The 12,668-nt window shown below is 37.6% G+C and overlaps 2 protein-coding genes across 2 annotated transcripts in view; one reads left to right on the forward strand and one right to left on the reverse strand.

Moving 5' to 3' along the window:
* Positions 1-1,075: 1,075 nt before the first annotated feature.
* Positions 1,076-4,955, reverse strand: eif4ebp2 (eukaryotic translation initiation factor 4E binding protein 2). Its single transcript, XM_079843576.1, has 3 exons — positions 4,652-4,955; positions 3,719-3,895; positions 1,076-3,520 (listed from the first exon to the last, which is right to left on the reverse strand). Exons 1-3 carry the CDS (start codon positions 4,785-4,787, stop codon positions 3,489-3,491), a joined length of 345 nt encoding a protein of 114 aa, XP_079699702.1. The 5' UTR covers positions 4,788-4,955; the 3' UTR covers positions 1,076-3,488.
* A 343-nt stretch (positions 4,956-5,298) lies between these two features.
* The window catches only part of ppa1b (inorganic pyrophosphatase 1b), an 8,154-nt gene continuing 784 nt past the window's right edge, over positions 5,299-12,668 (forward strand). Inside the window, exons 1-8 of the mRNA XM_079843573.1 lie at positions 5,299-5,439; positions 8,910-8,974; positions 9,338-9,391; positions 11,187-11,306; positions 11,751-11,837; positions 11,967-12,093; positions 12,179-12,306; positions 12,397-12,482. Of these exons, the coding sequence (XP_079699699.1) occupies positions 5,379-5,439; positions 8,910-8,974; positions 9,338-9,391; positions 11,187-11,306; positions 11,751-11,837; positions 11,967-12,093; positions 12,179-12,306; positions 12,397-12,482 (728 nt within the window). The 5' untranslated portion in view covers positions 5,299-5,378. The remainder of the gene's footprint in view (positions 5,440-8,909; positions 8,975-9,337; positions 9,392-11,186; positions 11,307-11,750; positions 11,838-11,966; positions 12,094-12,178; positions 12,307-12,396; positions 12,483-12,668) is intronic.

The raw sequence follows: 12,668 nt of genomic DNA on the forward strand, positions 1-12,668 counted from the left end.
CTGGCAATGTTATGAGGGTTTATTCAGACATAATTATACACTTAATAGAGCAACTATTCATATCCCGAAGCCAAGACAAGGCAATAGGGAAAGTAAATATCATAAAATGTTTCCTCACCTGGCTACCCGTTTCCTCAGACACCTGTCAGGACTTGACAGAGGGAATTAAATGTAGAAGACCAAGTCCATGTCACACTCATCTTGAATCCTCTCAATCAATGCCCCTCGCATGTCCAAAGACATGCAGTCACAGGTGTGAGTCCAGCAGAGCGAGTCTGCACAGCAGAGCGGAACAAAACTGGGGGAGGAGAGGAGAGAATGCCACCTCGTACAGCCGCCTCTTTCACTGGCAATAAATGTTATGGGAGAGGAGGATGGTGGGTGGATTTTCATCTTTTCACCAGCCAGCACAGCTCCATCTCCCAGCAACGGTGCTGCACACATGCCTGAAATGCAGAAAAGCCTGAGGTTTGGGGGACAGAGTTTATGCTTACATTGATAAAATCAATCAACAAAATTCAGGATTAGCAAAACATGATTTTTTTTTATTATTGTAAACAGTGTTGCCTATTCAGTATATAAATAAAGAAATGCTAAAAGTTTGCCAGAAAAGCTTCTGGCCAAGACCCTCAATTACACTGACACTGTGTCTAATGTCTTTCATTGCATTGAAAGCAGCCTCTGCTTAAACTGGTGGTGTGAAGTGGACACATTGTGTTGCCATGAGTTTCCAAGCAACCAAGCTCTCTTCACATGAGGCATTCATGTACTGTAATAAGGGCTTCTAGACAAGAAGGAAAAAATCCCTTTAGTATCAATTCAGTTTAAGATTTACAAAACTATTCGTATAAAGATATGGTAATAATAACAGTTACTGTTATTATACTTAGTTAGAAAGCATTCTCAGACTCTCAACTAACTTAGGGAGAATCTGAATCTTTTTCCTTCTTTCCCCCCTCAATTTTGCATTCACAAAACCAAGAGACGCGCACTTACTCCAGTACTCCATCTAGTGGCAAACATTACATTCAAGCATATTAAAATGCACAAGCATTTGGAGAGAAGACAAACAGAGTTGATATCAAGGAACTTTTATTGATTTTGCTGTAACAGTGTCCACTGGCATTGGCATTTCATTAAAATTAAACCGAACAGGGTCTCAAAGAAGAAAGAAAATACAGTTTCCAATTTCCGCCACATTAGATAAAACACTTCCATCCTAAATCCCCTCATACAGAGCAAAATGCATTTCTGATAGTTTCTGAGACCTGGTAAAAGAATGAAGCAAAGTAAGCAGTGATGTTTAAAAAAACAACAACAGCAACAAAAAAAAACTTAAATTCCATATTGCAGTTGAAACAAGCTGGGATTTGACAACTCAAATCTATTACAGAAGGTAATACATTTCCTTAACTGTAAATCATTATTACTTGAATGTGACTTTTAAGTCTATGATTTAAACTGGAAAAACTGCATTTAATTGTCAAGGATTTGACCAGTATTGAATAAATGATAGAAAGTTTAACTGCAAATGATCAAAGTCGAACCTAAACTGCATTTCTTTTCTTTTTTTAACCAATCCCTTACTATTACAAACATTACACTGCTGTAGGTGCAAATCTTCCCATCTCTGTAAGAAAGTAAATGGTACAAACATGTTTGCAAAAATATAAATGTTTTCTAGTAAAACATAGCAATATCTTGATCTTATCCTCAACTTGAAAGTTGGGGGAAAAAAATGTAACAAAGGAACTGATCCTGTTTTAAGGTATGAAAGAGAACTGTATTTGACACAGCTGCTTAGCTTAGTAAAGTAAGGCATGGATACAGAGGCTAAGCACAAAAGATCACGGTGAGAGAGAGAAAAAAACATTCTGTGCTTCAGAGAATGACTAGAGCACAGAAAGAGACAATTAAAGTCATGAGAATAAGTCTTATCCTCTATAAGTCACTTTGTTTGGATAATCTCTTTGCTTAATTCTCTTTCAATATTAATCAAACCTTCTTGTCTTCCACAAGATTTGGCATCCCCCAAAAAATTCAACATTGATTAACCGATTTGATGTGAACTAAAGACTAAGAAGCAGACATAAGAACATGCATAGAAGAGCATCGGAAAGATTCAATTCAAGTTTTCAAGCTGTTTGATCTGAATCAAAATATGAATGTCCGGTCACTATAAAACTATCCCTCTTTTGAAGAATCGTTCACATTGTGTGGCTGTGAGACAGACGATAGTAAAATGACCAAAACAACCCTTCAGTGCTTTCCTACCTTTGATTTGATTATCAAGGTTTGTAAGGATTGTAGTAATCGGAAAGTGACAGTAGATGTCACAGCTGATATTAAATGTTAAATATTCACCGCACGTTTTCTCCCATGAAAGGAGCCATAAGATGATGTGTACATAATGCAAGTGCTTCCTGAGACCAGCTCTCTCTTTGTCATCATTACATAAAGTGTACTAAACCCTCGATCCAGTCCAACAGTACTGGGTATTATCTACCTTTTACCAGAGGATGTAACAACAGAGCTGATGTTGACGCTTCAAGTATCGCCATGCAAAGGTAAGTACAAACCATACTGTTAGCAGGACGAATCTGAACGGAAACATTCTCTCTGACATAAAAGTAACAGTTTGGTCATTCAAAATTGTGATCAGATGTTATTTACCTTAAGATTAAACTTAAGGAAATTCAACAAATTTGTTCATGCTCATTTCGGGGTAGTTCTAAAGAAAATGTGATCTGTATGGATTTGTTTGGCATCGTAATCCTGTAAAAAATAAATTGTGATTAATTTAGGACTGTGGTTTCAATGTTTTTGGACAATTCTATAAAACTATACGTTTGAGATGAACAAATATCTGAAAAAAGTTAAACGTTTTAACTGATATAAAAGACTTGGAATGAATATAGAATTATTTTCATTTTTTAAATCAAAATTATTATGATAATCCAGCTGTCCCTTTAAAATTAAAATGGGGGGGGAAAAAAAGATCCAGTAACTGTTTTGGATGGGGAAAAATATATAATACATTTGGGAGGACATGAACATGCAGATAACTGCATTTCCTGAATTGTCTGCAACTCATGTGAACAAAGTAGAATGCATTAAGGGTATCAACTGGGACAGTGTACTCTGAACTATCAGCAGTGAATCTCTGATGGCTAAGTCTATTACGGTAAATTGGTAATATATCCGGGCACTTACAATAAAGAATTTTTCCTTTGCTCTGTGACTTAAGCAAGTACAGCTGATGGCAGCCCTGAAACCTAAACAAAGAGAGCTCAACAGACTCACAGGTTAACTTTCAGGGCTCCAGCAGCCCCACTGGGCAAACTTTAGTCATTTATCCCCATGATTATGCAGCACCCAGCAGCTAGAGAGAGCTAAAGGAGAGGGCTCACAACATTGGTTTCTACAAGCCAAGCCACTGGCACACAGGTACCAGGTAATTAATCGTTCTTCACGCTGGTTCCTCTTCTTCAGATGTCCATCTCAAACTGAGCATCTTCAGCTGCAACACAAAAGAAAAAGAAAAAAAATAATGTGCACCATGCATGACCACTCGTAAACTAAAAGAGAATGGTGTGAGCTATCACTAGTCTAAACCTCCAACCAGATCCATTACTGTTTGTGTACATAAAATGATCAAGCACAAAGCAGGGAGGTTCCAGTGGAAACAGTTCCAGTTCGGTCGGTTTTAAAGACAAACCTTGCCCTGGTTTGGCATCATGGTTGTTGGTGTTGTTAGCTTCATTCCTCTTTTTTTCATTGAGGATGTTCTTGCCTGTCACTCCTGGGATAACCGGCAGGTGTGCTGGTGGGGTCTGGGCGATGGGCGAGTTACGCCGGTCTAATAGGAACTTGCGATCATAGATTATTCGGGTTCCTGCGTTGTCACAACAAACATACTGTTATAATCAGTTTTGCATAAATGGCAATTGCATAATTGCCAGCCTGGCACAACAATCCTAAAGAAATTCAAATAAGACCTCTTTCCTTTTGTTATTCAGATGTCATATGTAATTGAAAACATAATAAATGTGAATAAATGATCATATCACTGAAAAGATAAACAATAATGACATGCTTTTTGAAAGAAAAAAAAATCAAAGATGTTTAATGTGACTAATTTATTATGAATAGTCACAACTAAAGAATATAGTCCAATATAGTGCAAACCAGATGCACAACAACATTACTGTTGAGATCAATCAAGATCACACTTGATAGGGTGTATACTGCTATATGTATCGGTCTCTGTATGCGTTTAATGGAATGCATTTCTTTGTTCTGTCCTATTCTGTCCATCAGTCATTGCGGACCAATCACGTTGATCAGAGCGAAGCACAGGCGGCGCTGTTTTTGTTTTGAACTACATGGCTGCGCCTCAAACGCCCAGTCAGCTGCCTTCCAAGGCAACATCTTTGACCATTGCCGATGTAAACGTCTCAACATTTACTACATGCCCCCAAAATACTGTCTAAGCAGGCAGAACAGGAAGTTTTGAGTCACAGCCTTATGTGGTTACTGCTTCCTGGCCAACACAGGCCACCCTCTAACACTGCCACTCCATGTAAACAACAAGCAAACGGGTGCAGATAGCAGCCGGGACATAATGCACACATCTCAGGCGGGTTATTACCTCCCGGGGTGGTGGAGAATAAAGTGCCTCCAGGAGTGGTGCAATAGTCGTGAGGTAGCTGCGTTGAGTCGTTGATCAGCACCGTCCTGGTGGTCGGGATGGCCCTGCTCTCACTAAACTGACGACTGGACGACATTGCACTTGCTTCGGGTGCTAATCAGAGTCGAGCGATAAGTTTTCCCGATGGAAGGTAAAAACCTCGGGCCCTTTCCCCTCGTTTCTTATCGCTTTCCCAGGGCTTTCTTAACGTTCAGCTCGTCCTCCCAGCCAGCCGTCAGCACCGTCCCCTCCCTCCGCCAGGCAGGAAGCGAAGAGCGCTGGGGGATATGACGTCAAGGGAAAATTGCATCGCATGAACGCCAATGGCAAAATAAAATAAAATAAATATACAGTTGGATAGATTGGGAGATCATTTCGCTGACTAGCTAAACTATGTGAACATCGACTTACACAAAACTCTTTGAACAATATACAATATAATACTAAACTCTTTGAACACATTAAATAAAAAATGCAACACATTGCATTAAAAAAATAATATTTCAGTTTTTACAAGATCTTTTTTTTAGCACTGCCCATTACCGATTCAGAAATCAGACACACTTCGCTCTCATGCGCATTTCAGCCTCTGCGCAGTGCGCACGCGCGATTTCCCCAAGCTTTAGCAGCTGTCCTTGCTTGTACACACCACACAGCCTACCGGAATCAATACAATACAGCGCACAGGATGAGTTTCTCCACTGAAGAAAGAGGGAACCCCAACACGTTGAGCTATAGGCTCTATTTGAGTAAGTATGAATTATGTTCTTCATGGATTGATGATGAGGTTTGTACGGTCTGAAAGGTTCATTGAATTAAGATGAAAGGGGCTGGGCCGCGAGTCCCACGTGTCGCTTTTCCTCGCGTCATTTATGACCTAAACTTAATCAAAGAAACAGTAAATGTGATATTAAAATTTTAATAAATTTAAATGGCTGATTATTTGTGGGTTTATTTCAAAGTTATTCTTAGTTAAAAGAAACTAAACCTGCTATACCGGTTACATGGTAAAAACTGAAAGTACCATATGGACGACAATTGTAGAAGTATTTTCAAACAATGCAAGTTTGTATTGCTGTTTAGTCCATTTAAAAGGTGTAAATGAAGGACGGGTAAATACAGGGTCGCTCATTGCCTTATATTATCTCAGAATATATTTTTTGGTTCTGTTATTTTGTCTGATATGTTTAAAATGACCTCAGATAAATAAAATATGAAGTACATAGATTAACCAGATATACTGAATGAGTCCTCTCAAAATTCGGTGTGCTTTGTTTATTTTAGATGCCACCTGTGCATTAGACATTTCACCCTTATCAACTCTCTCTTCTGACAAGTAACACGATTGACAGATTATATGCACACTGGGGAAAATCATTTACATCCTCATTTTCATTTACATATTGAATTTAATTTTCAATCCCATATGACTGAGCCTTCTTCTGTGGAACACTCTGTGAAAAGTTGTGCAGAATATCTGGGCCTCCTTCGTTTCATACAATGAACAGTGGAGTAGGGTCGGGGGTCAGGGCCTGGCCCACCCAATCAGAAGCTTGGCCCACCCTGGCCCTACTCCAAATAACCGATTTCAATAGTTCTACTCCAGATTTTGAGAGAGATCATGGTTTTTGGGTTGCTTGCCATCAAAAAAATCTGCTTGGTATTTAGAAACTAGAAAGCCTTATTTAAGTCTCTTTTTTCAGCTTAAGCATTCAAAATGATTTTAAATCTTTTTGCAAAAAGTCGTTTTCTCTGCGCATAGGCACCTACACCCTCATTTTGTCTGCTATGACCTCAGATAAATAAAATCTGAAATATATAGATAGATATATTGATATACTGAATGAGTCATCTCAAAATTGGGTGTGCTTTGTTTATTTTAGTTGCCACCTGTGCATTAGACATCTCCCCCTTAGCTACATCATGACATCACCTCTCTATGTTACATCTCATGTACACCTCTCTCTAATACACATCTCATGTTCACACGTCATTTCTTTACAGAGAATGATCATTTCTGTTATTTTTCCACTAAACTATGCAATTTGAATGTTTATCACACAAGCAGCAGTGCTGTCTTCATCTTCATTATGACAACAGAAAAAAAATAAGTACTGAGTAACTTCCATAGACACATTGTGTTTGTGCTCTATCAAAGAAAACAGAACAAACAGCACAACCGCTGCGACTCGGAGCAACACGGTGTTTTATTCCTCAAATAATCAGTATTTGAACGAATCAGATGAGAAAATTATTTATTTAAGTTACCCATTCATAAATGCAGTCGTATGCAAAGTTAAATAACTGAGCACTTTGAACGAATCGTTTGAATTCAACTCACTCCTTAAAACAGTAGCTAACCTACTGGCGGTTTTAGTTTCATATTTAATAAGTAACATTTTATTTAATTAATTATTAGTTACTAATTACATCTTCAACAGTGTAACTAGATTACGTTACCAATTATTCTCTTTCTAAAAACTATTCCATTACTTATTATTACCAGTTACTTTCTAAATCCCATATTAATCTCGACCAGTTGAACAAAGATAGACATAAAACTGCTCTCTTAATTCGTTCAAATAAATAATATAAAATTGCATAAATTATTCTTGAACTGACCAAAATATTTAAAGAGAGAAATTTACATTACACTTTAACATAACATGCAAAATCCACTATTGTTTTATATAGAATTGTGTTGTAGTCTATACAGTATTTAAATCACATCAGAAGTAACTGTAAATGACAAAATAATTAAGAGTAATTCCTTACTTTACTTTGAAATTAAAGTAATTAATTAATTAGTTAGTATTGCATTACACCAACACTAATTATGCAAAGGCAGTGTAAATCCGTTCATGCTGCATCTGAGTTGTATGTGAATACATTGATGGATTTTGTTGATACTGACTTTATTTGATTGGTAATAGACATGTTGTCTTATTCTGATTGAATTGATTGATTTAATGTAAGAATCTGACATAAGAGGACACAGAAATGACAATACATTTAAAAATACTATTCATCTCTGTTTTTATTGTGTTATTTTAGAGTTTTGATCTTCTCTTGACTGAAGGACACATCCTGTATTTTATTGTATTATAATATACATCTAAACTTTGACTACACTCTAAAAAATGCTGGGTTAAAAACAACCCAAGTTGGGTTGAAAATAGACAAACCCAGCAATTAGGTTGTTTCAACCCAGCGATTGGGTTGTTTTTTAAGCAAACATTTAACCCATTCACTGGGTTAAAACAACCCAATTGCTGGGTTAGTCCATTTTCAACCCAACTTGGGTTGTTTTTAACCCAGCATTTTTTTAGAGTGTAGGCTAGGCAAGTTGCATATTAATTGTTCTAGGAACCTCAAAGGATATTTACTTTTTTAATATAATGATCATTAGTAGCGTAAGCAGGGCCCACATAAACTCATACCCATGGGGCCCCCAGACCCCTCAGTCCTGCCCTGATTCTATTTATTTGTGCTATTGCTTGTAATTTGTTCTTACTAACTGTTTACTTGTCTTAATATTTATTAAAATACTAATAAGACTTTTTTGTGGTGGGGCCAGTGTACATTTTTGCAGGGCAAGTAAAAATCTGGACCAGAATGAACCATTATAAAATAGTTTTGTTACTGGGAAAAAATAATGTTAAAGGTCTGGGCCCACTGGGATTTTTCACTTGGCCCACCCTGCATCTCAAAGCTGGAGCCGGGCCTGATACTCTTTTGTAGAAATATTTTCCTAAATTATCACAGAGGCATATTCATTTTTAATGGTTACAGTGCTCAAAAGGTACTCCATAACCTCTGTTTAAAAGGAATCTATTTCTGTGTATCTGTTTACTAATTACTAAAAGTCTTGCCATGAAATTCTTGCTTGACAGCTATTTTCACTTTAGTATGAGTGGAAAAGAGCAGTTTGGACATTCTACTCAAGTATATGATGCAGATTTGGAAGGGGTAATATTTCCCTTTAAGAACAAAGGCTTTAAAGAATTCAACTCATTACATGTTATTCATGATGGACATGGTGGCGAATAAGAGCTAAGTAATATACAGTTCACAAGTTTTATTCTTTTTATGTGAGCCTTAATATGGAAAACTGGTGCTCGCTAAGATTTAAGTGTTCAGATGTAAAGCACACAACTGCTTTTGAAATATTTGTACAGAAATCTTATGTAACATATGTAACTTTCTTTTCTTTTTACAGAGAACTCCGATGGAAAGTATATTTCACCATTCCATGACATACCCATGTGTGCAGATGAAGCTCAGGTACAGAATTTGAATGTTCAGTTGTCAGGGTCACAGTGTTGATACCCCCTCCCTTGTGGGAGCCCTTTGGCATTGAATGCTCATTTCACAATCCAGCACAGCGCAGTGTATATCAGCTCTTTATCGGGTAAAGGGACTTAGTCTGTGAGAGGAATGATCTTTACCCTTTCGACTGTGTCATCTTAAATCGTTCAATACTTTGGACTGCTCTGATATGTTATGTGTCATATGATTTCTTTATGATTAATCATTCTCATAGCTTTACATTTTTGCATTCTTTTGAGCAATTTGAATGTTAATATGATTTTTTTTACTTGCTTAAGATTTTCTTTTTTTAATAAATAATTTTTATTTTCTCTCTAGAACATTTTCCACATGGTTGTTGAAGTACCAAGATGGACAAATGCAAAAATGGAGGTATGGGCAACAGTAACAGTACAAAACTACAGCATTTGCAGTATTACATAATAGAATGGAGGACTTTGTAACAGGCCTTATATTTTGTACGGCCATATATTTACACACCTAAAACATTCATGGATAAAATACATTTACAAGGATTAAGTGGTGTTGAAAAGAAAACAATTTTAATCTACATTTGTGGTGTATTGTGTTTTGACATTCAAACAAAATCATCAACCAGTTGGTGTCTGCATTAAAGGGGGCATAACACACACAATTTCTGCCAATCTCATGTTAATCTTGAGTACTTATAGAATAGTATTGCATCCTTCATATGTCCGAAAAGTCTTTAGTTTTATCATATTTATAAAAGACAGATACGCTGTACTGAAAATAGCTAAACTCATGAAGGCGTGCAGTGGGCGAAGCGAAAGAATCTCGAGCACACACACACACTCCCTGGATAACTTTCCATTCATTTCATGACAGGGAACAAACAAACACACTTGCAGAACTCCGGAAAAACAAACTGCATTCACTGTTTCCTTATTTGGGAAGCTGAACATGGTTATCTTTCCCTTACAACCAGAAACACACTTCTTTAGTGACATTTTTGATTTCGTGGTCTAAAAACAAATAACCCGTAACAAAGCTCGTTGTTGACGCTCTTGCTTTAGTTCTGGTTGATGTGCACATGCGCATATCCGGGAGAAGTGCACATACAAGGAATTCTGCCCTTTATGATGTCATACCGGGCCATACTCGGAAAAAACTTTCTGAAACTTGTTTGAATCCCGAAGGTGTTTATTTGGTACAGAAATACTGTCATACATCCAATTTTTTTATTTTGGCCATGTTTAGCATGAGAATCCAACTCTTTTAAAGGGTAACTTCAGTGATTTAGCATTAAGCTTTTTATCAGTAGAAACCTGGTAGTATATTCGAATGATCGTTCCCCCCTCATATCCCCCTGAGACGAGAGAATTATGCATTTTATTTCTGGAAAAAATCCTCAGATGACGCAAATATCGTAATTTTGCGTAATCTGAGGACTTTTTGGCCAGAGGCTAGAGACTACAGCCAGTAGAAGGAGCTAGTTCCGCATGTTTTCAACCCGCCCATAGGGGAGGGATCTCACTCACAGAATGTAAATGCGCACGGCCGCTGACGCTCGGCTCGGGCATTAATAACGGAGCGGTACGGAGAAAAGTGAGTGTTTCAACTTTTCAATGAATTCCTATGAAAGTTAAGCTTCCATAGGCATGATCTGATAACGCGCCAGACTGGCACGTCGTGAATGATTGCCGCGGCCCGTGCTTACCTCAGCTCTGCTCAGCTCTTCTCGTGATGAATGAAATCTGTCTCCTGCTTCGTTTGTGCCGTGACTTTCGTTCGGCTCACTCACACTTTATTGAAAAGACACGTTCAGTTTTTGATTGTAGTGTCTGTTCTCTAATTGAACAAAATTATTTTATTACTTTGAATATCAAAACGATGGTGGGGTGGGGGCGGTGCCGCGGTGGGCAAGAGATGTAACCAGTAGCCGTGGCTTTGGGAGTGGCCTCGTTGGGCAGCGAAGCAAGTGCATTCTGGGAGTTGTTGTCTTTCAAAAATACATTTTCTGTCTTTTCTCGGTCTAGAAGGCACCAAATTCAAAAATAATTTCACATTTCTACTACATAAATGACCCAGTTTAAATACACATTCATCTTCCCAGCACTGAAGTACCCCTTTAACAGTGTAAATAAGTCAGAATGCATGGACCCTCCCTTTAATATTCTGCAAGTCAACATGATGCTTTACTTTTCAGATTGCTACAAAAGACCCTCTGAACCCCATTAAGCAAGATGTGAAGAAGGGCAATTTGCGCTATGTGGCCAATGTTTTCCCACACAAAGGCTATATTTGGAATTATGGAGCAATCCCTCAAGTAAGGCTTTTAAATCAGCACTGAACATACATTAAATACATAGAGTAGAACAGACCTTTTAATTGTCATATATTTTAAAATGTTATATATGAAGCTGAATTTTCAGCAGCCATTCCTCCAGCCTTCAGAGTCACACGATCATTCAGAAATCATTCTAATATGCTGATTTGAAGCTCAAGAGCCATTTATTATTATTATCAATGTTGAAAACAGTTGTGCTGCTTAATATTTTTGTGGAAACTGTGATGCATTTTTTTCAGGGTTCTTTGATAAATAGAATGCTCAAAAGAACTGCATTTATTTGACATGGATATATTTTGTAAATTTAAGTATCAATTTTATGCATCCTTGCTGATTGAAAGGTTTTATTTTTTTAAATCTTACTGAGCCCACACTTTTGAATGGTAGATTTTACAACAACTTTCTTTAAATATTTTTTGACAGACTTGGGAAGACCCCGGGCACAAAGACAATGACACAGGGTGTTGTGGTGACAATGACCCCATCGATGTCTGTGAAATTGGTAACACGGTATGGATATTGGCGTATTGTCTTAATTTGAAGTATTGCATGAAATGAAGCCAAGTTTATAATAAGTTATCGTATGTGCAGTTAAAGTTGGATTCGATGAACAAACCCCACAATGCTTGATCTTTGCAGGTGTGCAGTCGTGGAGATGTTATCAAAGTGAAAGTCCTGGGTGTCTTAGCAATGATTGATGAAGGTGAAACTGACTGGAAAGTCATTGCAATCAACGTTGATGACCCCGAGGCAAAGGACTTGAACAGTAAATAACACTTGTTGCTTTCCTGTTGACCTAAAAGAGAGAGACAGATATGTGATTGCTTTCATTCCTCTTATGTAAAATGCAGACATTAGTGACGTGAGGCGACTCAAGCCAGGCTACCTTGAGTCCACAGTTGACTGGTTCAGGAGGTACAAGGTACCTGATGGCAAACCTGAAAACAAGTTTGCATTCAATGGAGAGTTCAAAGACAAGGTATGTTGTTCAGAAGTGTTTTACACGAGCTTAAATTTGTGATTGGTCATACGCCTTTACAGCACAATAAATATGCTACATTTATTCCAGGACTTTGCAATTGAGACAATCAAAGCTACCCATGGCTTCTGGAAGGCACTTATCACACAACAAACCAATGCTGGAGAACTAAACTGGTAAGGGAATCTTTATTCGGCAGATCTGCATTTGTTTGCTCATTTGCATAGTATTTTATTTCAGCTCTGACTGTTTGCGCTTTCACAATCACAACAGATAACTTACAAAGGTGTAGACAACTGAAATGCATAAATATAATATGAAATATAGAGAATTATTTATGCTTTGCTTCCTTTCACCTCAAG

Source organism: Gobio gobio (genome assembly GCF_949357685.1).
Source record: "Gobio gobio genome assembly, chromosome: 18".
NCBI classification, from domain to species: domain Eukaryota; kingdom Metazoa; phylum Chordata; class Actinopteri; order Cypriniformes; family Gobionidae; genus Gobio; species Gobio gobio.